This window comes from Excalfactoria chinensis, chromosome 6 (genome assembly GCF_039878825.1).
Source record: "Excalfactoria chinensis isolate bCotChi1 chromosome 6, bCotChi1.hap2, whole genome shotgun sequence".
Taxonomy (NCBI): Eukaryota; Metazoa; Chordata; class Aves; order Galliformes; family Phasianidae; genus Excalfactoria; species Excalfactoria chinensis.
The window spans coordinates 14,484,626-14,511,213 of NC_092830.1; the positions used below are offsets into that span (position 1 = coordinate 14,484,626).

Genomic DNA, 26,588 nt, shown 5'->3' on the forward strand with positions numbered 1-26,588 from the left:
TTCTGAAAACAGCCACAGAGCAGAATTTCCGAAGTTTTTGTTTGTTTGTTTGCATTTGCTTTTCCCGTTCCACAGTAATGCAAGCCCCAGCAGCCTGCATTGTCCTTCCTATTGCTGGAAACGACCATTTCTGCAGCGCTCTTCCCCCTCCTCGTTCGCGCTGCCTCCTTCCCCCCGCGGGGCCGAGGGCTCCGTGCCGCACGAGCTCCGGGAGCGGGCGGGGCCGGGGCGACAGCAGAGGAGGAGGAGGACGAGGAGGAGGAGTGGAGGAAGGGGAGGCGCCGCGGCCATCCCGGGGCGCCGCATCGTTGCGTGCGCGGAGCCGCCCGCTGCAGCCGGCAGGATGATCGCCGCCCAGCTTCTGGCCTACTACTTCACCGAGCTCAAGGAGGACCAGGTCAAAAAGGTAGGGTTCAGCCTCGAGGAGGACGGGCTGCACCCCCGCAGCAGCCCAAGTGGCTGCTTTTATTTTTTGCTTTTTTTTTTTTTCTTTTTTTTTCCTAAATCATTTATTTTGCTGCCGTCTTTGCTTTGTCCCCATGGCCAACCCCCCGCTATGGGCGGCACAGCCGTGAGCCTCACCCAGCCCGAGCAAGGCACGACCGGGTTGCCCTGGTGCTGATGGGTGCAGGGGCCGTTCCGGGCACCAGCATCCTTGAGCAGGGGGCTGCTCCTCTCCTGGCCACCGTGGGCATCCATCGTTCAGCAGTCGCTTGTAGATCCTTTTTGACTTCTGAATGTATAGGCGGCGATGCTTGGAAGGGAGAAGTTGCTCTGTGGGTATTTTTGTTTCTCCTCCTGCGTTAAGCAGCATGGTTGGCGTAGCCCTGTGGTGTGATGCACAGCATAGGGTAGGTACAAACATGGCAGGGAGGTCCCGGCCGAGCACCCTGCAGGGCTGGGGGAGCAGGGAGCCCAGGGCTGGGGATGTGGGGATGCAAATCAGGAAAATAATTGCAAATGTCACCAGGCCCCGCTGTGCTACCGGGCTGACGTCACGGAGCGGAGGCTTCCCTTCCCTTCTCTTCTGCCACCTCCTCCAGCGCTGCTACGTGACCCGCTCGGCATGGCCCAGTGCCCGCCAAAGGCATCCATCCCTACAGTACTTTGGGGAATCCTTGGCCATGGCATCGGCAGGGCTGCTCCGTGGGGCTCACCCTGCAGCAGGGGGTACCTCCTTGCTTGGGCCCCTGCCTGTGCCCGGGGGGATTGCCCTGCCTGCTTGCCTTGCCTGCCTGCGGCCCCTTCTTCCCTTGCATCAACCCCAAGCACCACTTGTGCTCCCCGTCTCCTTCCGCCGTTTTGCTTTTCGGCTCTTCCGTTCTGCAGCTCTCGTAAGGAGCTGGAAGGCCTTCAGCCCCTGCAGTAGCAGCTCCTTGCTCCCAAGGGCTTTTCTTTCCCTTTCCCACAGGAATTGTGCACTCTGCAGCTGGTGCTGGGCTTGCGTGCCTGGGTGAGGCCTCTCCTGCCTGGCTGTGCTGTTATATTTAGCAACCCCAGATAAGCGTAGGGTTGCATGCTGCGGTGCTGCGTGGGGAAGGCCGAGAGAGGGGGTATGTAGGCCTCCACGGTGCTCCCTGGGGTTATTTGTTGCAGGCTGGTTTGGCACCATGAGCTGCTGTTGGCTGATGGCGTGGCAAATCATTTGGCTGGGGAGCTGTGAGGCATTCTTAGGTTCGAAAACTAAAATGAAATGCAGTGAGAGAAAAGCGGGCTGCCCATTCTAGAGGCCTTCAGACATCTGCTCTTGTCTACATCACTTGGGGCAGGTTTTGAGCCCCAGGCTGGTTCCAGGTTCTTGGCATGCCCTCAGCCTGAGGAGCAATGCCTGCTGTTTGTGTGTTGCTGGATGTTAGGCACTCTCTTATATTTGAGAGGAATTTTGGCCCCACCTTGCAGGTTTTGGAGCATTGTACTGGGCGAGTCACGGCAGGCAGGAGGAGCAAGGCAGTGTGTACAGTGCTGAAGGACACACAAAGCCATAAATCCTTGCACTTGCCCATGAGCCTGCTGCGCAGAAGCAAGCAGGTGACGTGCAATGCGATGTACTACCCAAATGGAGTGGTTTGACTGAGTAGCATCCTGCCCTTAGAGTGCTTTGGTCCCAGCAGGTTTGTGCCTGCTGAGCTGGCTCTGGAGTGGGGAGCACTAGGTGTTACCTGATTGCCCTGTCAGGGGAACAATGCCTTTTCATCGTGTTGCCTGACACGAGAAGAAAAATGAATCTTTTGAGAGTGACACCAAGATTATAAACCTTGAAAAGAACGTGATGGAACAGGGCATAACATGCAGGTATCAGGAAAATCCCTGGAGCTCTGTCCCATCGTGTAAAGGCTTTTCAGAAACCAATCCGATAAACAGTAAGGTTGGGATGGCCGAGCTGCCTGTTGTAACGTGCTGCAGCTTGTGGTGAATCTTCCCGATGCTGAAGAGCACAGATCTGCAGGAAGGTGTTGGCATGGTGAAGGGCTTTACATGAAGGCTGCGCTGGTACAAAAGGTGTTAATGATTTCTGAAGTTATGGGAGTGCCCTGCTCTAGGATGCTTCTGGCAGTGTCTGGGTAATTGGCTGTGTGTTTTATAGACTCATGGAGCCACAGAATGGTTCGGGTTGGAAGGAACCTCAAAGCCCACCCAGCCCCAAACTCTGCCATGGGCTGGCTGCCTCCCAGCAGCTCAGGCTGCCCAGGGCCCCATGCATGGCACTGGGCACCTCCGGAGATGGGACACCCACAGCTCTGGGCAGCAGTGCCAGTGCCTCGCCACCCTCTGCGTGAAGAATTTCCTTCTAACATCTAACCTCAATCTCAGGTCTTTTAGTTTACATCCTTTCCCCCTTGTAGGACACTGTCACTTTCGGTCCATGTAAAAGGTTGCTCCACTTCCTGCTTCTGAGTTCCTTCCAGGTACTGAGAGACTGCTATCAGGTGTCCATGGAGCCTTCCTTCTCTTCTGCAGTGTGTGAGGATGGGCCCTCAGTGCTGTCTGTTGCATTACCCACTCACGACAGTCCACACCTTCCCATGTTGCTCCTGCAATATTCTGAATTTCAAACAGCCCTTTTCCCCCAGTACAAATGGTCTTGTGTGAGCAAGAAAAATTACCTGTGTGTGATTTGGATGATGAAATCCTATTAAAAACAAACAAAAAAAAACACAAAGAAAAAACAAACAACTAAAAAAAACCCAAACATTTGCAAGGTTTGTCTGGCTATTAAAAAACATACAATAATAATAATAATAATTTAAAAAAAAAGGAAATGATGGAGCTCCCGGAGGCTTGTACAGCAGCACCCAGGGAGGATGCCCATCTTGGAGGCAGCTACATAAAGCAGTGTTTTCTGCTCCTTGCTGTGTGCACTGTGTGCAGGGCCATGCCTGGTCCCCAGGAGTCTCACTGTCCCTGCCTGCCACCCTGCTGCCGCATTCGTTTGGATAAGGCTGGGATTTGCTCTCTGATCAGCTTTGGCCACGGACAGAGTGAGGTGTTATTAAACATCCCTCCCATAATCCAGCCCCCATCTCCCCGCCTAGTTATTCACTGCTGTTTGCTGGGAGTTTTCCCTCAGAGGAGTGCTGCTTTTCCCTCCGACTGTCCTGCTGAAATGACTAACCCTTTTCTTGCCTGGGAGAGAACAGCTATTTTTTCCCCCTCAAACTTATACACAGGAGCTATTTTGTTTTGAAGTGTGGTTCTGTCCTCGCCTCCCCTCCTCCCTGCCCCATGAGTCTCAGCGGTGAAGATGGCCTCGGCGCGATGCTCCCAGCCCCATGAGGCCGATGGCTCTCACTGGCTTTTCAAGGGGAAAGCAGAGCCCTGCCTCCCATTTACCCCACTGCAGAAGGGCAGCTCTAGGAGCGTAGGCTTGCACAGTCCTGACTGTGCAAACACCAAAAGCTGCACTCACAGCTGGACGAGGTGGAACTCAGGGCCTCAGCTCTGTTTTCAGAAAGGTGGTATAGTGTTGTAAGGGGGTATTTTCATGGCGTGATGCATTAGTGTAGCTGTCACTGGGGGATTTGGGTGCTGGGACCTCTGAGCGGCAGCGTGGGCTGCTGACAGCCATGAGAGCTCCAGTCCCCTCCCTCCTTTAAAAGGGAATAACCTCGGGCTCTGACATCACTGCCGAGCAGGCTCAGCTAAAAAAAGCTCTGGCGGCATTTACAGTGGCAGAGAGAGACCTTCCTGCAGCCCGGCACCAGCCTCAGCACCCGTCTGTCTGCATGCTGCTTGGTGATGCGGAGGGTCTGCTCTGCCTGGGTTTGCAGCCCCACGTTTCAGCCCCCAGCCCTGCTGTTCAGGATCTGGCTGGTGCCATCTGTGCCCCCTTTCTTGGCTGCACGAGTGCTGCTCAGTGGAGCACATCTGGTTTGGAGTGATACACTATCTGGTACTGCAGAAGTGCTTTTTGCAGAGCAATCCAAATGGCACCGGGTTTATGACCAGCTTAGGGTCTAATCACATTTTGACTGTCTGTGTTTCCTTCATGTCTGGCGTCATCCATCGTTTCCTGTATCAAAGTCCCAGGTTTATGGAGTGTTTACATACACACACTTTTCAAGGGGTCTTTTGTTGTTACTCCTGCATCAGCAGGGAGATGAGTGCTCTTGAGTCTTCCACAGCAGCAGAGGAGGTACAGAGCCTGGGCACAGAGGTGTGGCTTTGGATCAGGTTGTTCTTCCAGTTTTGCTGAGGACAGAAAACATGAGCAGGGCTTTATTTCCTCGATCCTGCTAAGCTATGAGCAAAAGCAATCTCAAAGGTGTGGATCTGGTTTGAACCTTTTGTGCACTATTTGCAGAATCAAGTTTCTAAGGCAGATAATAAATGAAGGCATGAATAGACTGGCATCTGAGTTGTATGCAGTGGCACATATGTTTGGCAAGAACCCATTAGGCTGAATTGTACTTCTGAGGTGCAAAGCATCTCTTACTTTTCATGGTGTTGAAGATGGGTGTAACGTTATGGAAAGCAATGTTACTGGGAATCTGGAAGCATCTCCTTCTTCCAGGGTGATGAAGTTCCTGTCCTGGGAAGCCAGAAGGGAGAAGTCAACCACTTTTAATTTAACATTTCATGTTCATGAGGAAGACTCAACCTGCCCACAGCAAAGTTCTGCCTCTCCCCAGCCTCTGGATGAGATGGTTCTGCAGCAGGATAGGAAAGGTGCTCTGGTACTCGGGAATCATTTCTTAGCTGTTAACATAGTGCTGAAATTGCTGCAGCGGGTCCTTTGCAATGGAAGATTTCAACACAAGGACACCTTGGTGGGTTGCAGCATCTGCCCATGTAGCACAAGGTGCCTCAAGAGAAATGTTTAACTTTGATTTTTCAGCTTGTGGATGGTCAGGAGAGATGAGAGGTGGGGGAAGGCTGGCAGTAAAGGTGTGAGGCTGTGGGTAAGCTTTTTTTTGTGGAAAGGAGAGCACAGAGTGATGTGGGGCTGGGCATTGCCTTGGGAAGGCAGTAGTATGGGTTGGCTTCAACTTATGTAAGTCATGGCACTCATACTGCTTCCTTGATTTTGTATCAATAGACAGTGAAGTGCTCCACTGTCTTGCTGGCTTGAGCAGAGCACCAGTGCTAAGGACTATCCTTATATTTTCCTTGTAATTCAGAAGTAGTACATGGTATAGCTCTGCTTGGGCACTTTGGGACATCCATGCTCGTGTTCATCTCTCTCCCCAGATTGATAAATACCTTTACGCCATGCGGCTCTCCGATGAAACTCTGATAGACATCATGGCTCGCTTCCGGAGAGAAATGAAGAACGGCCTCTCCAGGGATTTCAACCCAACTGCTACAGTGAAAATGCTTCCTACCTTTGTGAGGTCCATTCCTGATGGCTCAGGTAAGGATCTGAGAATTTTCTCTATTGAAGATGGCGTGCTTCGTGAGAGACCTGTTAGAAATGGTCCAAAGCACTACTGAGAGCAGTAGTTGGAATTGTGTGGCAGGTGGAGGTCTTTGATAGCTCTGCTGTTGTGTTTCTGTCACCTTGTGCTTTTTTAATTTCAATGCAATTTTCTGTTGAAAAAATAAAGATAGAACCAGCTCAATTCCTGCTTCTCCCTTAATTTAGCACCGCTAGCTGTTATGTTGCAATGTTGTGTTGAAATCTGAAGCCTATTGAGAAAGGTAGCCATGAAGCTGCTGTATGCAGCTGGGTCACAGGCAGGGCTGACTCTGAGGGACTGCAGGAGAGGCAACCACATGTGAGTGCTGCCATAGTTTTGCATATTGTTGCATGGTGTGGACTGGGGATGTGATGTGATATGGGGAAAAGGGTCTGTGCCTGGTCCCTCCTGCTCCTCTGACTCTGGCGTCTTTGTGGTATGAAGTGTAGATTCAATGCTGCTAGTTGAGTTTCTTTTCCTGAAATAGTCCGAGACAAAACTGTCACTTAGCATACAGAAAGCTTTAGGTTTTGTTCAGAGCAGTTCTATCTTTTTAATGCGGAAGGATAGTTCTTACCAAATGCTACCTTGCTATGAGCCTGGCTGGAAATCAGCAGCACTGATCTGTCAGTTTGCTGCCAGGGAAGCTGTTTCTGAAGTGCAGGATTTGTTTGAAGTATGTACTGAGGTGCATTTAGGCTTGAAATAGGGCCATCTGGCCCAGTGTTGATTTTTCATTTATTTATTGAAGGTAATGGTTTACATTCAAGAAATGATACCCTGTTACAATAAAGCTTATTCAGGTATTTGGTTTAATGAGATGCTTGTGGTAAATGTTTCCTTCCAGTCTTGTCCTGATGAAGGTGAGGGACTGAATTTGTGATGCAAACCCCAACAGGAGAACTGAGCGTGCAATTTGGTTGTGTTCACATTTTCAATGACATCTTCAGTGGTGCAAAGCAATATTCAAAGCCTCGGTGTTCAGAAACGGGCAAGGAGGCACTGCATGGACTTTATCTCAGCAAACTCTGAGTTTGCCCATGTCTTAAGCAGCGTGAAGGGAAGGCTGCATTCCAGTGCAGTGCAATTCTAAGGGCTGGTAAGAGTCATGGGCTCCCACTGTCTTTTTATTACATATTCTAAAAGCAGACTCTTTGTAATTTTTCTTATGGTGGAGCTTTGTTTGCTTCAGTAGACCACAATATTGCAAAACCATAAAGGCTTCTGCAGTGTGTTTGCCTCTTTTGGCTGTTGGAGGGCTTTGCTGAGCAGAGCAGGGCTCCTGGGGTGTGTGGGGCAATGAGGAGGAGCTGTGAGACTTGAGGGGCTGTGGTCTGAAGTTGGACAGTTATCTCAGAAGTGAATCTGAGTCTGCTAATCCTCACGGTGCATTGCATGCCCTGTGTTTTGGCAGCAGTGTGGAGTCAGAAGGCTCTGAGAGCAGAGCTGAGGTTTGGAGTGACACGGCACATCAGTAGATATTGATCTTCCCAGCTGCTAGAGCTCTTTCCATGTAGAATTTAGTTAAAAGTAGAGAAATGATGATGTTGGGAATGGCCTTCCAATAGGCATAGGATAAAGTTGGACAGCCTTAGGTGCAAGCCTGAAGAGTGCCATGGGATGGAACTGGCAATATGGAAGGCAGCTGGCGGATGCAGCTCATCCCACTTGCAGTTCAGAGTACTTCTGGAACTGTCAAAAAGTACAAACCAATAAAAAAACAAGGGTGAGAAAGCACTGCGTGCCTGTTATGCTTCCCTCTGAGCAGCGTGGGTAAGCCTGTGTACACATGCAGGTGCTTGCAAGTAACCTCAGTGATTAGCTGCAGCCTGGGCACACATGGCTGTTTGTTAAGGTGTGCTCGCTGCTTCCCAAATGCTATCTTTTCACAGACTTCAGTGATAGCTGTCTTTGTTTGCTCCCTCTTTGATAAGACAAGATAGCAGGAGCGGTTCAGTCAGATGTATTTGCTTTGCTCTCCAGGGGCTACTGACAGTGTCATTTCCCAGATAGCTAGAACTCGGTCGTGTATTTGGCTTCAGACCTCTGAAATCCTTCCCAGTGCAGAGTGGGGGATGGTGGCACCCTCACTTCTGCCCTGGCTCCTGGTGAGGTGCTTAGGAGCTCTGTGCAAGGGATTGCAGGTTCTGAGTAACTCCTGCGGCAGCACTGGGCTCTGCATGGTGTTTCAGGTTGTTGTTTCTCTGACTTTTGTAACCTGACTGCAGATTGCAGTGAATCTCCGCTTCTAGGGGTGAAACAAGTGGCTCCTGCTTAACTACATTTCCCTGTAATCTATTGATTTCAGAGCACAGCACAAACCAGCCACTATTTGCTGCTACTTGCCAAAGCGACACAGGCTTGCTTACAACACGAGGCGGCTCATCAGTGCTCTGGCATCCCTTCATTTCCTCTCCTTTTTCCAACATCCTTTCAGATTTCTCCTGAGATCCTTGTTGTGCCAGCTTAGTCATGAGATCTGGATACAAACTGCCTGCTCTTGGTTCATTCTTTCTGGATAAGCTCTCATTGCAGTTACCCATGCATCAATGGCAGCCGTCCTTGCCTTTGCACCATTTTTATCTTCAGCTGGAGGGAACTGAGCTGATGCTTTGCATGGATGCCCTACAGCTTAAGACTCGCTTGCCATAAGCACTGTGCATTTCTCTGTGCATTATAATTAATAGAGCTTATTTTTACCCAAATGCATGTTGCATGCAGCTTTTAATCACCCATGTCTTGTTTTCCACGTAGAGAAAGGAGATTTCATCGCTCTGGATCTCGGCGGTTCTTACTTTCGAATTCTGCGAGTGAAAGTATCGCATGAAAAAAAGCAGACAGTACAAATGGAAAGTGAAATTTATAATACACCTGAAGATATCATTCATGGCAGTGGGACACGGGTAAGTGCCTCTTCCTTATGACTATTCCCTAAAGATTTGCTGCTTTCACCCCGTGCTTTTTGGAAAAGAGCTTAAGAATGACCGCAGCATCTTAATAGTTCCACCTATGGAACACATAGATGCCCTACAGCTCTTTGTCTATACTGAGAATAAGTAAGATGTAGTGAGTAACAGAGAATTCGTGCCTGCTACTGCTCTGCTGTCATTGCGTGGGAGACTTTTGGCTGAATTAAGGAGAAAATTGTCCCAGAAATAAGAATTCCTGCATTTGTAGTAAACTTAACTTCCAGAGATAGGAATGGAGAGCAGGAAGATGACTTAGTATTGTAGGCAAATGACAAGACCAACCCTGCAATTGTAACACAGTTGAGACTGGATGGAGGAGCAAGAGGGACACTAAGGAGAAGCTGGGAGATGTCAGCTCTGCGTCCTTTCCTGGGCTTTGTTGTGTTTGTGTTTTGGTTTTTAAATATCCCAAGGCCGTTGAGCTGTTGGGAGCCAGCAGCATAGAGTTCAGGCTGATAGGTTCTCTCATGGCTTTTTAATTGGGAGGGGGAGCAAGAATGGCTTCCAGTGACTCATGGTGGGCAGTCCTCCTGGTATTTAAGTAATAGGAAAAAGAGGGGTGACCATCACAGTAATTGCATCCAGGTTGGAATTGTCTCGTGACAGTATGCGACCACGACTGAAATGGTTGTTGTGAGACTTGACAGGAAAACATGGCAGATGCCTGGGAGGCACAGAGGCAGGAGATGATTTGGAACTTACGAGTGTTGCACGTGGCTGAGGTTTGTGAGATCTCTGAGCCAGATTAGTGGACTACTCTGACTGAAATGCCTGCGCAGGGTAGGCTATGAGTATGTTTTTTAGCAGACTGTGTCATTAACTTTGGTGAGTTATACTCTTTAAGCCTAATATGTAATCACCTTATTGAAGGGATTGCAATTTATGGCTTCGTGCCTTGCTGGCAGCACAGTTTGTTTTGATATTTCCTACTTCATTGCATTTGAAGTTCTACTTTTCCCCATCTGTCAGGTGCAGCCTGACTGCTTTGACAGTTGGAGACAGTTCCCTATCAAAGTCAAGGGCAAAACTCTCATTGACTCCTACAATGTAATAGCAGGTCTAAAATTTGCAAGAAGTCTGTGTTCTGTGTCAGCACTACAAATGGGAGCACCTGTGATGCTTGATTTTAGTGTTGCGTTCTGTGTTGGAGGTAGGTTTTGGGCTTGTGGCTGTTCTCCAGGTGTGAAGGGTTCCTTGCTCTTTTGAAGTCCTCCCTGTTCAGGAGTCTGAGCCTGAGCTCAGGTCTGCATCTGCCTGCCAAAGCCTGCTGGCTGCCCGCTGACTGCATCCTTGAGGAAACCTCTCAGGGCTCAACTGGAGGAGGCAATATCATGGCCAGAGTCGTGGCCTGGTTGCTTGATTGTGGTGAGGTGTGGGGGTCAGCTTCTGCTCCCAGAGGTGATGGCCTCACATTGTGCCAGGGGGAGGTTCAGGTTGGGTATTAGGACACATTTATCCTCAGAAAGAGCAGTGATGCAGTGGCACAGGCTGATCAGGGAGGTGATGGGGTCACCTGGAGGTGTTGCCGAGTCGTGAAGATGTGGCACTGACACACTGGCCATATATATGGGTGGGTGGGGGTGGACTGGGGTCAGACTGGGTAGGCTGAGAGGGCTTTTCCAACCTGAATAATTCTGTGATCCTATCTATGATACTGCTGGGCTTCCAGCACTGCATACCTGTGCATGAGCAGTGATTTGGACTTTTCCTCCATCTGCCTGTCTCACTTGTATAAAATCCTCAGGAATTCACGATGTTGCCTCTATCATCCTGGCAGAGCAGGTTATTTTAAGATGTGGATGTTAGTGTGGATATGGGAGCACACAGATGCATCCTTGAGTCTTCTTAGGAAACAATGTACTGCGTTTAATGGCAGAAAAATCAATAAATACCTCCCTTTTTTCCCCTTCTTTTGAGCAATGCCTTTATTCTGTGCTTTACTGAAAACAGTAGCACACCTAGAGCATGCATTATTGAGCAGACACAGCTACTGTAACGTGAAGAATGTAGCTAATAGTTAACTGGATTTGCCCATGCATGTTTTGGGTCAGAGTGGTGCGCGTGCCTTGCTGTGTGCCTCCCTGAGTCACGGTGTGCTGCCTGCAGCCTGCTCGCCTGCTGACCTGCAGAAGGGCATCACAGTGGGCTGCTAGGACCTGCATGGCCAGCTGCACTGGGAGCGCTGAGGGATCTTGTGTGGTCAGACTTATGAAGCATGCCCTGTCTCCTCTTGATGTGGTCGTGATTTGTTGCATAAGAGGGGGATTTTACAGCAATGTCATCAGTCAATCTCTCTATTTCCTGCTCTCAAAACTCCTGTGGGTTTACACTTGGCCCCTGGCTGTTGTCTGTAATCCTGCTAGCAGCTGGAGCTTTTGAGTATGTAGCAAGATACTTTCAGATGAAAAACATAATAGAGATGTAGGCTGGTGTTATTACTGTGTGCCTACCGGAGTAGCCATCATGTTTTATTACTTCACTGTAGTTGTTCTTTTCATGTTCCTTTCTCCCTCATCTGGACAGGAGTGCAGTGTGCCCCGTGCCGTATCACTGTTCACCCAGCAAAGTGTCTTTGATCTGCCCCAGACAGCAAAGGGCAGCCTCCTCCCTCGGAAACCACCATCTCTGGGCTTAATCATATTAGATCTCATTTTAGGAACGAGTTAAAGGTGTTCTGTTAAATCGTAACGTTGCACACACCACTCATTGACCCACTTCAAACAGTCAGACATTCCTCTTGGTGTTCATGATCGTCTGTAGTGCTCTGCTGTCTCTCTGAGACTGTGAATTGTTCTCAGCGAAGCTGTGAGAGCTAATTGCACCCAGCAGATAGACTTCTGTACTCCCTTCCAGTTATCCCCCTCAGCATTTTAAGTAACACAGGATATGCAGACGGCTGGGGAGTATTTCTGTAGTTCTGTCAATAACATCTCTAAAAATCTGGAGTAGATCTGTTCCCCTTCTCCTCGCATGCGGTTGGAAGTGTGCTCTCCCTCAACCTGTACCTCTAATCCTGGTGCTTTTCTGGTCTTCTTGCAGCTTTTTGATCATGTTGCTGAATGCCTGGGAGACTTTATGGAGAAACAACAAATCAAAGACAAGAAATTACCTGTTGGGTTTACCTTTTCTTTCCCATGCCGACAATCGAAGCTGGATGAGGTAAGAAGATTGCACGCCTTTCTTAACATGCAGAAGAGCATGTTATTCGAACAATGCTATGAAAGCAGAATCCCAGACAGGTCATATGTTTTTGGAGTAAGTGAGTGCTGTGCTTCACAAACAGATTGGTATTTGTACTTCTGTGTGAAGGAGCCGGTTAGCAGATGACAAAGAAGTATCTGATGTTTTATACTGCCTCTGCAGGAGCTCCTCAGGGTTGTGGTTTGCTGTGTAAACACAGCGCTGGTTTGAAGCCTTTCACCTCTGTGTGGGGGAGAACTGGGAAGGGCCCATCCCACTGCATTCTCTCAGTCTGCTGAACTTCCCAAGCGCACACACTGATCCAGCTGAGGGTCTTCCTCACAAACAGTGGTGCTGAGCCATGTCCCCCTTGAGTGCAGTTGGATATGCCACCTGGGAGCAACGTGCTTTTGCATGCAAAAAAAACAGCCTTGCACAGAGTTTCTGGTGTGATTCCCATGACAAGCGTGCTATAATATTTTCCTTCTTTTGCTCTTTATAGCACAAGTGACTCAGCAGCCTCCTGGTGCAGTGTTGCTATGGCAATGGTGTAGCAAATAAATATAGGGAAGTCAACCCCATGCTGCACCTTTAGTAAGAGGTTATGCTGTTAGAGGCTGACCTGTTTGCTAGCTTGCAGGGCTGCAGGCAGCCTTGTGCACAGCTCCCAGTGTTGGCACTGAGCAGGGCCAGGTAAGGCAGTGCTGCTTATATTTCACACTGCTTGAGCAGTGCAATGTATTTGAACCATGATGTACATCAGGATTTTTAATGGAATTTATCATATTATATATGCTTTTTGCTGAGGTTCGTCTTTGTTTAACTTTTAAATCTTGTTCTCTCGCCTCATTTGTACTTATTTTCATCCTTTTCATCATAGAAATTATTTTCATGCTTAGACTTTGTGTTTAAGCCTTGGCTGTGATGACTTTTTATATGTGTACATATGTTAAGTATACACCTAATCCCAGTACTTACCTTGGAGCACAGGTACATACACAGGTGTTTAAGCATTTTAACCCTTGCTACATTTCCAATATTTTCAGTTAGGAACAGAGACCTGAAGATGCTGTTGAAGAACAAAATCTTGTTCTTAAAGGGAAAAAGATAAAATTGACTTTCTTTTCTGGTTGCACTGTCCTGAGGACTGCTGTCTTGTTTTATCAGGGCATTCTGATAACCTGGACAAAGCGCTTCAAAGCGAGCGGAGTGGAGGGAGCAGACGTTGTGAAGTTGCTTAACAAGGCCATCAAGAAACGTGGGGTAAATTGGGCTTCGTTTTCTTTTTTTTCATTTTAAACTCTGCATCAAAGCAAACTGGTGTTTCTGTGTCAGAGACGTCTGTTCACACCACTGACTTGAGCATGTGGTGTGAGTGATGGTGCACTTGCATGTAGATGAGCTGTTTGCTGGGAAAAAGGAGTGATCTCACAATTACTGTGTGGAAGCTGTGATGCTCCTCATAGCACAAAACTCAGCTACTATGTTATGGCTTGTTGCTGGCAATCTTCAGCAATTCTATCACCCTCTAAAAACTGAGGAAGCGCTGCCCTTTGGTGCCGCAGTATTTCAGCAATACCCACACATTCCATTCCTGAGAAACTGCATGTCATGCCTGGGGCTCCTCTGCAGCAGCTCAGCAAAGTTGTGCAGTGGGCTGACAAGGGTGAGGAGCAGAAGAGAAGGGGATTTTTATGCTCGGGTTGCTGATTTTAGACAAAAAGGCCTTAAACATGAGATGGGATGAATTTGGGCTCATATAGTGAGATGGGGGTCAGCCTCTGCTCCCAGGTAATAGCAATAGGGCAAGAGGTGTTGGCCTCAGGTTGTGCCAGGGGGATGTCAGGTTGGGCATTAGGACATATTTCTTCTCAGAAAGCGTGGTAATGCATTGGCACAAGCTGCCCAGGGAGGTGGAGGAGTCACTGTCTCTGGAGGTACTGCCAAGCTGTGGAGATGTGGCATTGAAGGACATGGGCACTGGTGGTGGGCTGGGTGAGCTGACAGGGCTTTTCCAATGCTAATGATTCTGTGATTATATGATTTTCCCCTCTTCCTGGTGGTGTTACTTATGAGCAAACCAGTGACAAACACAAGCAATGTTTTCCAGAGAAACCATATGGTACAAGTACTGTTTTTCCTCCATCAGGACTACGATGCAGACATCATGGCTGTTGTGAACGATACCGTTGGGACTATGATGACCTGTGGTTTTGATGACCAGCGTTGTGAAGTTGGCTTGATCATTGGTGAGGCACATTTCTGCTGCAGAATTTATGTGGCTTTTTTTCCCTTTGCCTGGCCTGTTTAGTTAGTACTTTCATGTCCTTTCCCTAAAGGCACTGGCACCAATGCCTGCTACATGGAGGAGATGCGGCACATTGACCTGGTGGAAGGGGATGAGGGAAGGATGTGCATAAACACAGAGTGGGGGGCCTTTGGAGATGACGGCTCACTAGAAGACATCAGGACTGAGTTTGATAGAGAGATCGACCGTGGATCCCTAAATCCTGGCAAGCAACTGTGAGTGGGGAGGTTACTTATGAACTTTTTGGCTTTATTTAACATGTGGTATGATTCTGGAAAAATATTTGCTCTCACCAGCAACAGGAGAAGGTGGCATGGGCCAGGCATGATCACATTTTGCCTGCAGTGCCTCATTTTGTCTTTGCTTCAAAATTACTCCTTTAGCAGCCCTGATGCAGACAGGACCGTTCCAGGAGGAAGGATATGATCAGAGTTACCAAAGTCTTGATTAGGGCTATTGATTTTTACTGTGTTAGCTTCAGTTCACAGCTTATCAGCACAGCCCTTCCTGGAGCCAGACAATTAAAGTTAACTCTTGCTGCTTTTGTTTGCTGCATGACACTCTCTTTTCCACTCATGTTGTGAATTCAGCAGTTTAATAAAGCTTGACTGCCTGTGCCAGTGCAAACCACTGGCTGGTGCATGTGGTGCAGGTGCACAGCTGGTCTGTGCCTCTTGGTGTTGTCTGTGAACCCATGGGTGATTGCTGCTGCCTTCTCCTGCAGGTTTGAGAAGATGGTCAGTGGGATGTACATGGGGGAACTGGTGAGGCTTATCCTGGTGAAGATGGCCAAGGAGGGACTGCTCTTTGAAGGGAGAATCACCCCTGAGCTTCTCACCAAAGGGAAGTTTGAGACAAAGCATGTTTCTGCCATTGAAAAGTGAGTGCTCCCTTCTGCTCTGGTTTCCAAATGACTCTAAATATTAATTTTCTGATCTCTCTTTTATCTTTGTTGGGGAATGAGCTGCACTGGAGATGGCAGCCATCCTCCAACATGGGTGCATATTGAACATGTGAGGATCCACAGGAAGCAGTCAGCATCCTTTTCCCAAAGCCACCAGCCCCTCTGACCTGAGAGGTGGCAGATTTCTCCCTCCATATAGTTTGGGAGGCATGATGAAAGCCTGACCATCCACACTGCTACAGCGTATGTGCTGTGCTCTACCACTCACCCAGCTTGCCAAGACCTAAAAGTTGCTACCCTGCAGCTAAATGTGGGAATAAATTGGCTTAGTGCCTCCTCCCAAATACTTGTGTTGCTTCTTGCTGTATCCACGGGATCGCTGGGCAGCAAGAAAGCAAGTGTGACAAGGCAGAGCATTCAGTCCCGTAGGCAGTGCTGGGTGACCTCTCAGCTATGTGCCAGTTGGTTTCTTATAGTGTCATCACCCTTTCGGTCAGTGCTTACTGGCTCTGATCCCTGCTTTCTTAAAATTCACATCACTGGGGTAATTGTGCTGTAGTGACTGGGCCAGCTTTTCTCTTTGAAAAGCTTCCGATTTTGGTGCCCATGTACGAAGGTACTGTTGATTGTGAGTGCAGTGCCAAGGGGACAGGCTATGACTTCAATCCCTGCAGACTGTCTTATCTGAATAGCTTTCCACTGAATGTGTGGGTCCATTTGTCCTGGCCTCAGACCCAGGTGGAGCCAGTGTAGTGATGAACAACAGTGAGAAAAAACAGTAGGTATTGAGGAACTTAGTTATCTAGAGCAAAATTAGACCTGAAATTCCACCTCACCTCCCAAAGAGCACTTTGGTTATAAGTGGGAGGCACATTCCTGTGCAGCTTCAAATTTCTAGCTGGTGCCTAGCTATGTGCAAGAGTCCTTAAAAAGATGTATGGCAGTGCAGTGATGGCAGCAAGATATACAGCTCCTGTTTTTGTTGTGGAAGTGACTGAGTTGCACATGGGTGAGTTTTGCCAGAAACTTTGCTTTCAGGCTGGGTTCTAGCATGGGAAAATTGAGTGTGGGAGGCAGAAATTCAGTGAGGTTGTAAAAGTCTGAAAAGAGAGCCTTTAGGATGGAATCACTTAGGCAACCTTCGCTCAGGGTTTTGTTTTCCATGCTGAGCTTGATTTACTGAGACATAGGAGTGAATGGATGCTGTATTAGCTGTACACTCAGACCTGTGCTGAGTGGTGGGACTGGTGCTTCCAGCTCCAGAGAAGCTGGTTTGCGTCTAAAGAGTTGGACTTTCCCATCCCCTTTCTCATATGCTGTGCAGCAAGACATGTAGTTGAATGTGTCTCAGTCCTGTATTTTATAGTCTAACTAAGGAATACCCATTACTACCCTTTCTTTGTAGGAGCAAAGAAGGTTTGAACAAAGCCAAAGAAATCTTAACCCGCCTGGGGGTGGAGCCGTCCCACGAGGACTGCATCGCGGTCCAGCATGTCTGCACCATTGTGTCCTTCCGCTCAGCCAACCTGGTGGCCTCCACGCTGGGTGCCATCCTCAACCAGCTGCGGGACAACAAAGGGGTTGGCCGCCTCCGCACCACCGTGGGGGTTGATGGCTCTCTCTACAAGATGCATCCACAGTGAGTTCCCCTGCTCGGCTCCAGCCACATCTTCTGTTTTGCAAAGAGTTGGGTGTGTAACCCCAAGATGTCACTCAGATTGGATCTGAGATGACAAGGTGCCCATAACATGGGTGTGGGGTGTTCAGTCTGAGATGGGGAGCTTGGTGGGAAGGAAAGATGTCTTTAACTGAAGAGTGAGGTTAAAAACACAAACCAAACAAATAATAATAATAAAAAAACAACAAAAAACAGCACCCAAAGACAACAGAGCAGCTAAAATCCAGAAGTAATTGGATACTCTGGTATCAATGAAAGCTATGGTAGTCTCCAAGTACATATTCTCTCAGCGGGTCTCAGTAGATGTCTTGGAAGGAGACTTCCTTTACACAGAGTATAAAACTGTGCATATGGGTATGGCTCTGAGGAGGACCTATGTTAATGCACTCAGGAATTCAGGAGAAAAGGGGCAGGGAGGAAGAGCTGCTCTTCCCTGGCCATTTACCTACTTAAAAGACTGTAGCTCAGGATTCTGGGGCCCGCTGGGGAGGCAGCACAGAGTATGAACTCACAGCCTCTCCCCACAGGTACGCTCGGCGCTTGCACAAAACCACCCGGCGCCTGGTGCCTGACTCGGATGTGCGGTTCCTGCTGTCGGAGAGTGGCAGTGGGAAAGGGGCAGCGATGGTGACGGCGGTGGCGTACCGGCTGTCGGAGCAGCACCGGCTCATTGACGAGACGCTGGCTGAGTTCAAGCTCACCCATGAGCAGCTGCTGCAGGTGAAGAAGAGGATGAGAACAGAGATGGAAGCAGGCCTGAAGAAGAAGAGTCACGAGACTGCCAAAGTGAAAATGCTGCCCACCTTTGTCCGCAGCACGCCAGATGGCACAGGTATGGGAGCACCCTAGCTGGAGGGGGGGATGCAGCTTGGCTGTGGGGCATCCAATGTGAACTCCCTGCAATGAGATTTGAGTTTGGTCAAGCAGATCTGTTGTAATGAAACAAGACTCAAAAGAGAAAATCCCTGTGTTACTCTTGTACTGCAGGCAGCCCAACCCCATGTCTTTGCTTCTTGAAATGCACACACGCACATATTCTTTTACAGAGAATGGAGACTTTCTGGCACTTGACCTTGGAGGGACAAACTTCAGAGTGTTGCTGGTGAAAATTCGCAGTGGTAAGAGGAGAACGGTTGAAATGCACAACAAGATCTATGCAATTCCTATAGAGGTGATGCAGGGAACGGGAGAAGAGGTGAGTATCTGTGTTTCTCTCCCACAGTACTGCTGCTTTTTAAATAGCTTTTTGGAGAGCAGTAGTGTGATGTACAACTTCAAACGCTTGACTGTTCTCTTTAAAGCTATTTGACCACATTGTTACCTGCATTTCGGACTTCCTGGATTATATGGGAATAAAAGGTGCACGACTTCCTCTTGGCTTCACATTCTCCTTCCCTTGCAAGCAGACCAGTCTGGATGCTGTAAGTTCCTTAATTTTTTTGAATCTGCTTTTGTGCTTATGCTAGGCCTCATTTCTCTGTTGCATCACCCATTGGGCACTTACAGGGAGGTCGTAAGAGGGGGAGGGTTCATGCTCTGACTGTGACCAGTGTACTGGTCTTCTCCTATAAGTAGTTTTTTTTTAAGGCAGTTTTGCAAATGCTGGTTAGCCCATGGCTGTGACAGATGAACGTGTTTATATTTTCCATGGTAGCAGTATGCCTTTTTTTAATACAACATGTTCTTTTCCAACCATATAAACGCACTGAACTGTGGTACCTCCCTGGTTGTGTGTGCGGTAAGCAGTGCTGGCTCTGTCCCTCCCTGCTGCCAGAGCCCTTCCCAGGCTGAGCTGGTTCTGCCAGATGAGCCAGAGACTGCTGCAGCCTACAGCTTGTGTTTAACCCCTCTGCTGCCACATATCACCACCAATTCCACCTATGCAGCTGTTAATAACTTTGTCTGCTTGGTACTTTTGTGGGTTTTTTTTGGAAGGAAGATACGTCTTCTGTTGCGTTCTTTATTTTTTGAGTTTGTTGCATTGCTGCAGGTTGGGCAATAGCTCTGTCCCCTGCTGTGATGCTTTGTAGCAAGCTGTGTTTTCAAAAATAAGTAGTTTCTGTCTCAAACCGAGATGTCTGATGTTTTGCTTTTTCATTTTAACTGTCATCTTCTGTCTTTGGGCATGATGCAGAATGATTCACTCATTAGCAAATGTTTCTGTCCTGGAAATCTTGAGACCGAGCATGGTCAGTAGTGTTAGATGCAAATTCCAGACATAACAGAGCCTTCTGTATAACCACACACTAAAGCACTTCAAATTTTGAGTTTACATGCAGGGAAATTATTAGATAGAAGTACTCAGTGATGTTCCCTTAGAGGTATACAGGATTTGGGGCACTCCACAATGCATCAGGAAAAGCGATAACCTGTTTGCTTTCTTTGTAGGGTATCCTTCTCAACTGGACAAAAGGATTCAAAGCTACAGACTGTGAGGGAGAAGACGTGGTGTATTTGCTAAGAGAAGGAATTAAAAGAAGAGAGGTGATTTTTACTTTTCCTTCCTCCTAACTCTCCCTCCCCTGCAGGGCCTACAGAGCTCCTGGTTAGGGTGGCTCCCTCTGGTGGGGTTAGTGTGCCTCGAGGAAACAGGCTGTGCCTCCTGCCATGCATGGAAGGTCCAGACGCAGCAGCTTTGGTGGCTTGTGGCTCTGCTGGCCACACGTCTGGGTCACCATATAGGGCAGTGTAGGGAAAATGTGAGAGTTCAGCCAGCAAAGTGCAACTGCTGCTCAAAATAAGCCATGCTGGGGAATTTCTTTGCTTAGTTGATGGGGTTTTTTTGTTGTTGTTATTTTTTTTTTCCACAGAGGCTTCTGACTTTGCTAAATTGAACAGAATTTTCAAATCAGTTTTCATACCCTGTGGTGATTGACACTGCATCAGAGCATTGAGAAAGCAGGAATGTTCAATGTAGTGGCTGCAGGAATGGTTCTCAATGCACCCTAAATGACAGGTTTTGCCCCCGTAACACTTGTTCTTTAAAAAAGTCTTGAGCGGCTTAACTGATGTTTTCTAGTAGGGGAAGACAATAACCAGAGGACAGCATGGAATTTAACAGAGTTTTATCAGCAAGTGCTGCTGGATTTGCTACTGCACTGCTGAAATACAGAATGCCAGTAGGTCTCTGCCGTGTGCCTGTATACAAGATCTGTACTCAACTATGCATAAGCCAAAGGGAACAGCTGGGAAAATACTTCCTTCAATTGCTATAGTCTTTAGTAGGTAGAGCATGCAAGGTGCCATGGCTGCTTGCTGGTACATTAACTTCTGACTTCTGCACATGTGTATAGTACTCCCAGTTGTTTCTTTTGGTAGTGTCCACTTTGGTGTAACCTTTGGTGTGAGGGGTTTTTCCAAACCCAGAGTTCTTACTGCGATTTTTTTCTTTTCCCAAGGAGTTTGACTTGGATGTGGTAGCTGTAGTGAATGATACGGTGGGCACGATGATGACTTGTGCTTATGAAGACCCAAACTGTGAAATTGGACTCATTGTGGGTATGTGTTTGAGATACTTCTGTCTATATTCTCATGGGGACATCCCTGTGCTTTCCTGAAAATGTTCCATCGGTGCGCATGAAGGAAGGTTTTGATTGACAAAGTGCATTGACTACCAGCTCCCTTCCTAGCAGCGGAACAGCTGGAATAACTTCACATGTGACTGCCGATGCCTTTGCACATGTCATGCCTCAGCTTTGGCAATCCCTGTGGCACGGATGGTGTGAATTCCCAAAGTTCTCCAGAGAAATAAGTTCTCTGGGCCTTGCCTAGTGAGAGAAAGGGAAGGAAAGGATCAAAGCATCTGTGAGCTTAAACAGTGCTTTCAAAGTGGCTTGGAGGAAGATAAAATATTACCAATTACTCCTTCAGACAGCTGGAGAATGTCCAGGATGAGTCAGCACAGAGCAGTGGGGGTAGGAAGCCTTGTCTCTGCTGTTCCATTGCTGACACGTTTACAGGGGGAGTTCCCTGCAGGAAGGGCAGCACGTCCTTGGGATGCTGTGAGCATCCTCTGTCTGTGCTGCAGCCCTTCCAGACATGCTCTGCAACTGCTGTCTGTGTGCGGAGCAGGGACTTCGTAGGTGGCCTGGGTGCCTCTGGGATAATGAGACCAAAAGCCACAGGGCTTTAACAGCCCCCTGTCCCCTGCTTGGATTGCTTTGACTACTGAATACTTTGGAAACTGCCACATGTGAGACTGGGTCTCTGCTTCTGCTGGCAACAAGAGATCACCTATATCACCTGCGTCAGAAAAAGAAACATCCAACAAAAGAAGCAAAAACCTAAACAATACCCTGCCACTAGCCACTAAAATCCCTGGGGCTTTCTTTGCCTGATGCCTCAGAACTTCCTGAGGTTTTCCCTTTGCCATATTTTCCCCCAGATTTCATAGGTCCGTAGGCTTTGTGGAAGGTGACTGCCAGGAGTTTCAATATTCTTTCAATGTTTTCTCTCCTCAGGAACTGGCAGCAATGCCTGCTACATGGAGGAGATGAGAAACATAGAGATGGTGGATGGTGAGCAAGGACGGATGTGTGTGAACATGGAGTGGGGAGCGTTCGGGGATAATGGATGCCTGGACGATATCAGGACAATATATGACAAAGCAGTTGATGACTATTCACTAAATGCTGGAAAGCAAAGGTACTGTGGGATAAATGCTGTGCTGAGAATAAGCCAGGCTGCCTCAAATGCTTTTAAGAGAGAACTGGATTTCTCCCAGGTCTCAGAAAGGAGAGGTTAAGAATAGAGAATAACTGCAGCTCATCTGTCCTGTGTGATTTCCCCCTTCTCTGCTTCTCTTTTTCTAGCCTCCAAGAGGGCAAACGTCCCTCATCTTCTCTTCCTACTGTCTTCTATATTGGCAGTCGAGGTCCTAATCATTGCCACACTGTTCTGCAGCAGCATCTCTGTGTTTTCTTTACAAAATCCTAAGTTCATTTAACTACTATCAAATTCCTTCGGGTGGATGGAGCCATTATGTCCACTGAGCATCTTCACAGAGCTTGTTTGCTGCCATGGAACTGTGGTGTGGGGTTTTTGGTGAGAGCCTCAGGAGTCTTCTGATTACTGAGACACCCTATTTCTCATCCCATGTTGTATGCAGGGGTTTAGGATGGCTTGTTATTCTGGTGCTCTTGGTCTCAGTTTAATCTCTTTTAGCTGAACTCTCCCTGTAGAGAGCTCCGTCTCTTGGAATTGATTCCAAAAAGAGTTGGGCACTCAGGAGGAGGACGCTTACTGGGTACGAGCCTGGGAGAGCTACTGGTATTAAATGGACTACATGGCCTGCTTCCAGGTGGCTGCTCTGCTGGGCTCAGTATCCTCCAGGGCAGGAACCCTGCTTAGAGCTTCGGGAGATGAAATAAAGGATGCATCACTGAAAGCACTTTTCACTAAATGAAAAAGTGTTCAGTTCTCATTGCTAAGGGCACAGCTCGGTTACAGAGCACAGAATGCTCCTTTCACACCAGAATGATGCTGGAAAGGAAGGAGAGCCAAGCAGTCTCCCGTCCTCATCACAGGGCTGTCCATGGCTGCACAGAGCACTGCTACTTGGTGTGTGCCAGGAGGAAGTCTGTGGGTGGAAAACATTCCCTCTCTGCAGCCTGGGGCAGGCCTGCTGCTGGGAAACTTGGGTTCTGTGTGCTGAGTGAGAGGTTTGGGACAGCTTGGTTCCTCCCACTGGCTTTTGAACTACTGGTTCCCTACTGGAAATCAGGTGCTGGAATTAATTGAAAAGCCCAAACCATCCCTGGTCCCCTGGCTTGCTAGCATACAGGTCAGCAACCCTGGGAATGTGCTGCCCATACCTCTTCACATTTTTATTTTTAACTTTCAAGGGGTGTTTTGCAGCACTCCCTTAAAAATGCTGCACTCAGAGAGCCCATACGATGTAACTTTGCCGTGCTTTTCTGCACGGAGCCTCTGAGCTTTTTCTATTCAAGGTCCCATCCATGCTTTGAGAGGACTCCCCAAACTCTGGACAGTGGCTATAGGCTTTCCCTGGGTTCTGCTCAAGGCTTTGCTAAGGAATGCACAGCAAACATGGCTTCCATCCAGGCACCATTTGGCTCTCTGGCAATAATTTTTCATTTCTTCTGTCTGGGAGAAACATTAGCTGTCATTAACAACTGTCTGGCTGGGGGAAAATGCACATGAAGAATATGTGTGGTACTTTTAGATGGACTCACAAGGTTTCCAACTGAGCTTTTGTGCTTTTTCTTGCCATAATAAATGACTGCTCTTTTTCAATTGGTTTGCATGTTTCATGCCCTGCCTGCACGTGTCCCTCTATCAGGTGTCCCCCTGAGCTGTGCTGTTGTCTTTCCTTGCAGGTATGAGAAGATGATCAGTGGGATGTACCTGGGAGAAATAGTCCGCAATATTTTGATTGACTTCACCAAACGAGGGTTCCTGTTCAGAGGGCAGATCTCAGAGACGCTGAAGACCAGGCATATCTTTGAAACCAAGTTCCTTTCACAGATTGAGAGGTAAGGGGATCACGTGGGAGGCTGTGTGGAGTGAAGCAGTGTGGTAACACTTTGTGGTGCTGCTGGTGGGGCCTGACAGCTGGAGAGTTGGGCTTAGTTTCCCAGGGATGATTTTGGTTTCACCAAGAACCTGTACGTGTGCAGAAGGGCTCCTTGAGACATCTGCACTTCTAGCAGTGCCCACAGCTACGTCATAGGAATGGCTGTCAAAGGTTCCCTTACTGTATCACTGGACATCATTTTTCTGTGCCTGTTTGTGCATAGCTCTAAGTGTTGAACTGAACGTACATCAGCTGAAGAATACTTCTTTAGTGGATGTTTTCATGTCTTTATTGCTCAGACACCGTATCTGAAATTCTGTTGGCCTTCAATGCTGTGTTCTTCTGCTCCCACAGTGACAGGCTAGCCTTGCTTCAGGTGCGAACCATTCTCCAGCAGCTGGGGCTCAACAGCACGTGCGACGACAGTATCATTGTCAAGACAGTGTGCGGAGCGGTGTCAAAGCGAGCAGCTCAGTTGTGTGGTGCTGGAATGGCTGCAGTTGTAGATAAAATTAGGGAGAACAGAGGCTTAGAGCACCTGGAGATAACGGTTGGTGTGGATGGGACTCTGTACAAACTACACCCACAGTGAGTATTCTCCTCTGTGTTTGTTTGCCTGTGACCTGTAGCATGTTGCTGTGTGTCCTTTCCCCAAGTGGTTTCACTTGTTTGCTAAGACGAGAGCCAGGGAAAACAGATCTTAGTCAGGGCTGGCTGGAGCCTTCTAGAGGGTAATGAGAGGATCAAGAAGGACTTGTGAAGGACTCAGGGGGCTGTGCCAAGCTGAAGGCGAGACAGCTTGCTGAACAAGTTTGAGGCCACATAGCAAGGGAATGATCTGTTGGCTATGTACAGGCAATGACAGAGCAACTTGAGGGCCTGATGCCTCTCTGGGAAATGGTTCTCCTCAGCAGGCAAAGGGGATGGACCACTAGGAGGCAGCAACAGGTGAAGGCAGGGGTCTAGCACAGCTAAGCCCACTGGGAGGACAGGAGTAGTGCCTGTCTCCTGTGTAAGGAGGTAGGTGAGAAGAAGAGCATGCAATATTGTTTTTTCCACTTTGCTGTGGTTCTAGTGATCCAAGTAGCTCCAACTGAAGAGAGAGAGAGAGAAAAGACCTCTGCTCCCGGTCTTCTCACCCACTATAGTTTCCAGCATTCATTTCCCTCTGCTGTGATGTGGGGAGCACTGCAAAAGCCTGCAGCAGTGCTGTGCTCTGCAGGTGCTGCAAGACCTCCCTTGCCCATTGCCATTCTTTCCCTTTGCAGCTTTTCGAGGATTATGCACCAAACAGTCAAAGATCTGGCACCCAAGTGTGATGTGACCTTCCTGCTCTCGGAGGACGGCAGCGGGAAAGGGGCAGCGCTCATCACAGCAGTGGGATGCAGGCTTCGCGATGCTGAGCAGAACTGAACTCCACAACCCTGGCCCCAAGTCTGTCTTGTGAGCACCTTCTCCTAAAGCAGCCGACTGCGTAGTCTGAACTGGTTAAAAATAAAAAGAAAAGAAAGAAAAGAAAGGAAACAACAGAACTCACTGCTTTATCGGGAAAAAGAAATACAACTAATGACATAAAAAGAATAGGATACGAGATAGAATGTGTGCTGTTAATAATATCTCCTGTTTATGGACCCCAATCTGCATGTTTCTTATTCACCTTGTTGATACCTTCCCCATCTGTAGGTCATGGAAAAAAACGGTCTATAATTTCTGCAGTTACAAATCAATTGGTTGTTGTCCAAGATGAAACTTCCCCCAGTTGATGTGTGTTGAGACCTGCCATTGCGTCGTACCGAGTGTGACCTTTGCAGCATCCCTGTGAAGTGCACCGCCAGCAAGCTGATCACCACGCCTGGGCCCCAGTGCTTTTGGTGAAAGGGAAACAGTTCCCTCCCACAGATCTACCTGCTGTTGTTTTGTTTAAGGCCACTGTGGAAGAATTGCAGTGTGTTGGCGCTATGCACGCAAGTAACTCTATAGTGGGATTTGACAACGTGATTTACTTGCTTTCTTGATGCCTGTTTTGTCATGGTAAAATTAAAGTAAACACCCTTGTCCCACTGATCTGGTTCCACTGGTATTTCCCCTTGCTTTTGTGAACAATGTTGTGTTACTGAGCAAAATCTGTAACATTTCAGCACGAAATCCCTACGGAGTCCAACAAAGTGGCTGGTGATTGGGGTAATCCAAATCTTCAGACCTGGGAAATTGGCAGACCTGTGGTCCCTGGGCTCTGCTGCATTCATCTGTTTAAAGAGTTCTTAGGAAAGTTACTTCTTATCTCTTCTCTTTAGTTTAGCTCAGGGCATGTGGCTGCCCTCCTAGGAATCTGCAGCTCAGTAATATTGCTCGGATGTGTACTTCTGTCTCTCGCCTTAAATGGGTATTTGCTTCCACACAAAGCTTTAATCCATAGTACTGTTAAGCAGGCACTCAGAACATGAGCACTCAGCTAGAGTTAATGACCAGAAAGGGCTTCATTTTGAGCTTGACATGGAGGACCTGGCTGCATAACCTAAATAAACCACAAAGACAACATCAGGCCCAGCTTATTCCAAGGACTAAAGCAACAACTACGACCGCGTACACTTGGTGCATCCTGCCCTCTGTCGAGTCAATGCCATTATTGTATTTGCACAGCAGTTGCATTACTTGCATCAAGAAGCAGTTAGGAAAGTAAAAGCTAAATAACACTTGCCAGTCGCTCTGCTTTCTGCAAAGAGGGAGACCACGCAGCAGTGCTGGATTCCCACTCTTCCACCAAAATACATGTGAGGACTCTGCATGGTTCTCCCCACTCTTTTCTCCTGCAGAAAGTAACTGTCAGCGTGCGAGCTGCTCCTCTTCGTCCTCTTTCCACCCCTAAGATTTGGATTGCCCTACCTATCGATAACATTTCAATATGCGTTATGGTGCACTGTGAGTGAATGTTGTAAAGTAACATGTGAGTCACAAACAGTCATTGCAGCTTTAAGTGTGTGTCTACCTGAAAAATTGCATGCCTGACTGGTTTTGCAAAGGTAGAGAGTCTTTTTACTTTGCACACTAGTAGCTCCGATACTAGTGTTACGTGGTATTTGTGACAATATTAAACTTTTTGATGTGTGTTACCTGGTG

At 48.1% G+C, this 26,588-nt stretch overlaps 1 protein-coding gene across 1 annotated transcript; it reads left to right on the forward strand.

Annotated features, from left to right (window-relative positions):
• Positions 1-247: 247 nt before the first annotated feature.
• Positions 248-26,581, forward strand: HK1 (hexokinase 1). The gene is made up of 18 exons (XM_072340973.1): positions 248-406; positions 5,689-5,851; positions 8,652-8,800; positions 11,906-12,025; positions 13,214-13,309; positions 14,196-14,295; positions 14,386-14,569; positions 15,079-15,234; positions 16,664-16,897; positions 17,464-17,768; positions 17,983-18,131; positions 18,238-18,357; positions 19,325-19,420; positions 20,335-20,434; positions 21,397-21,580; positions 23,275-23,430; positions 23,826-24,059; positions 24,740-26,581. The coding sequence occupies exons 1-18, from the start codon at positions 344-346 to the stop codon at positions 24,882-24,884; spliced, it is 2,754 nt and encodes a 917-aa protein (XP_072197074.1). The 5' UTR covers positions 248-343; the 3' UTR covers positions 24,885-26,581.
• The last annotated feature ends 7 nt before the right edge of the window (positions 26,582-26,588 follow it).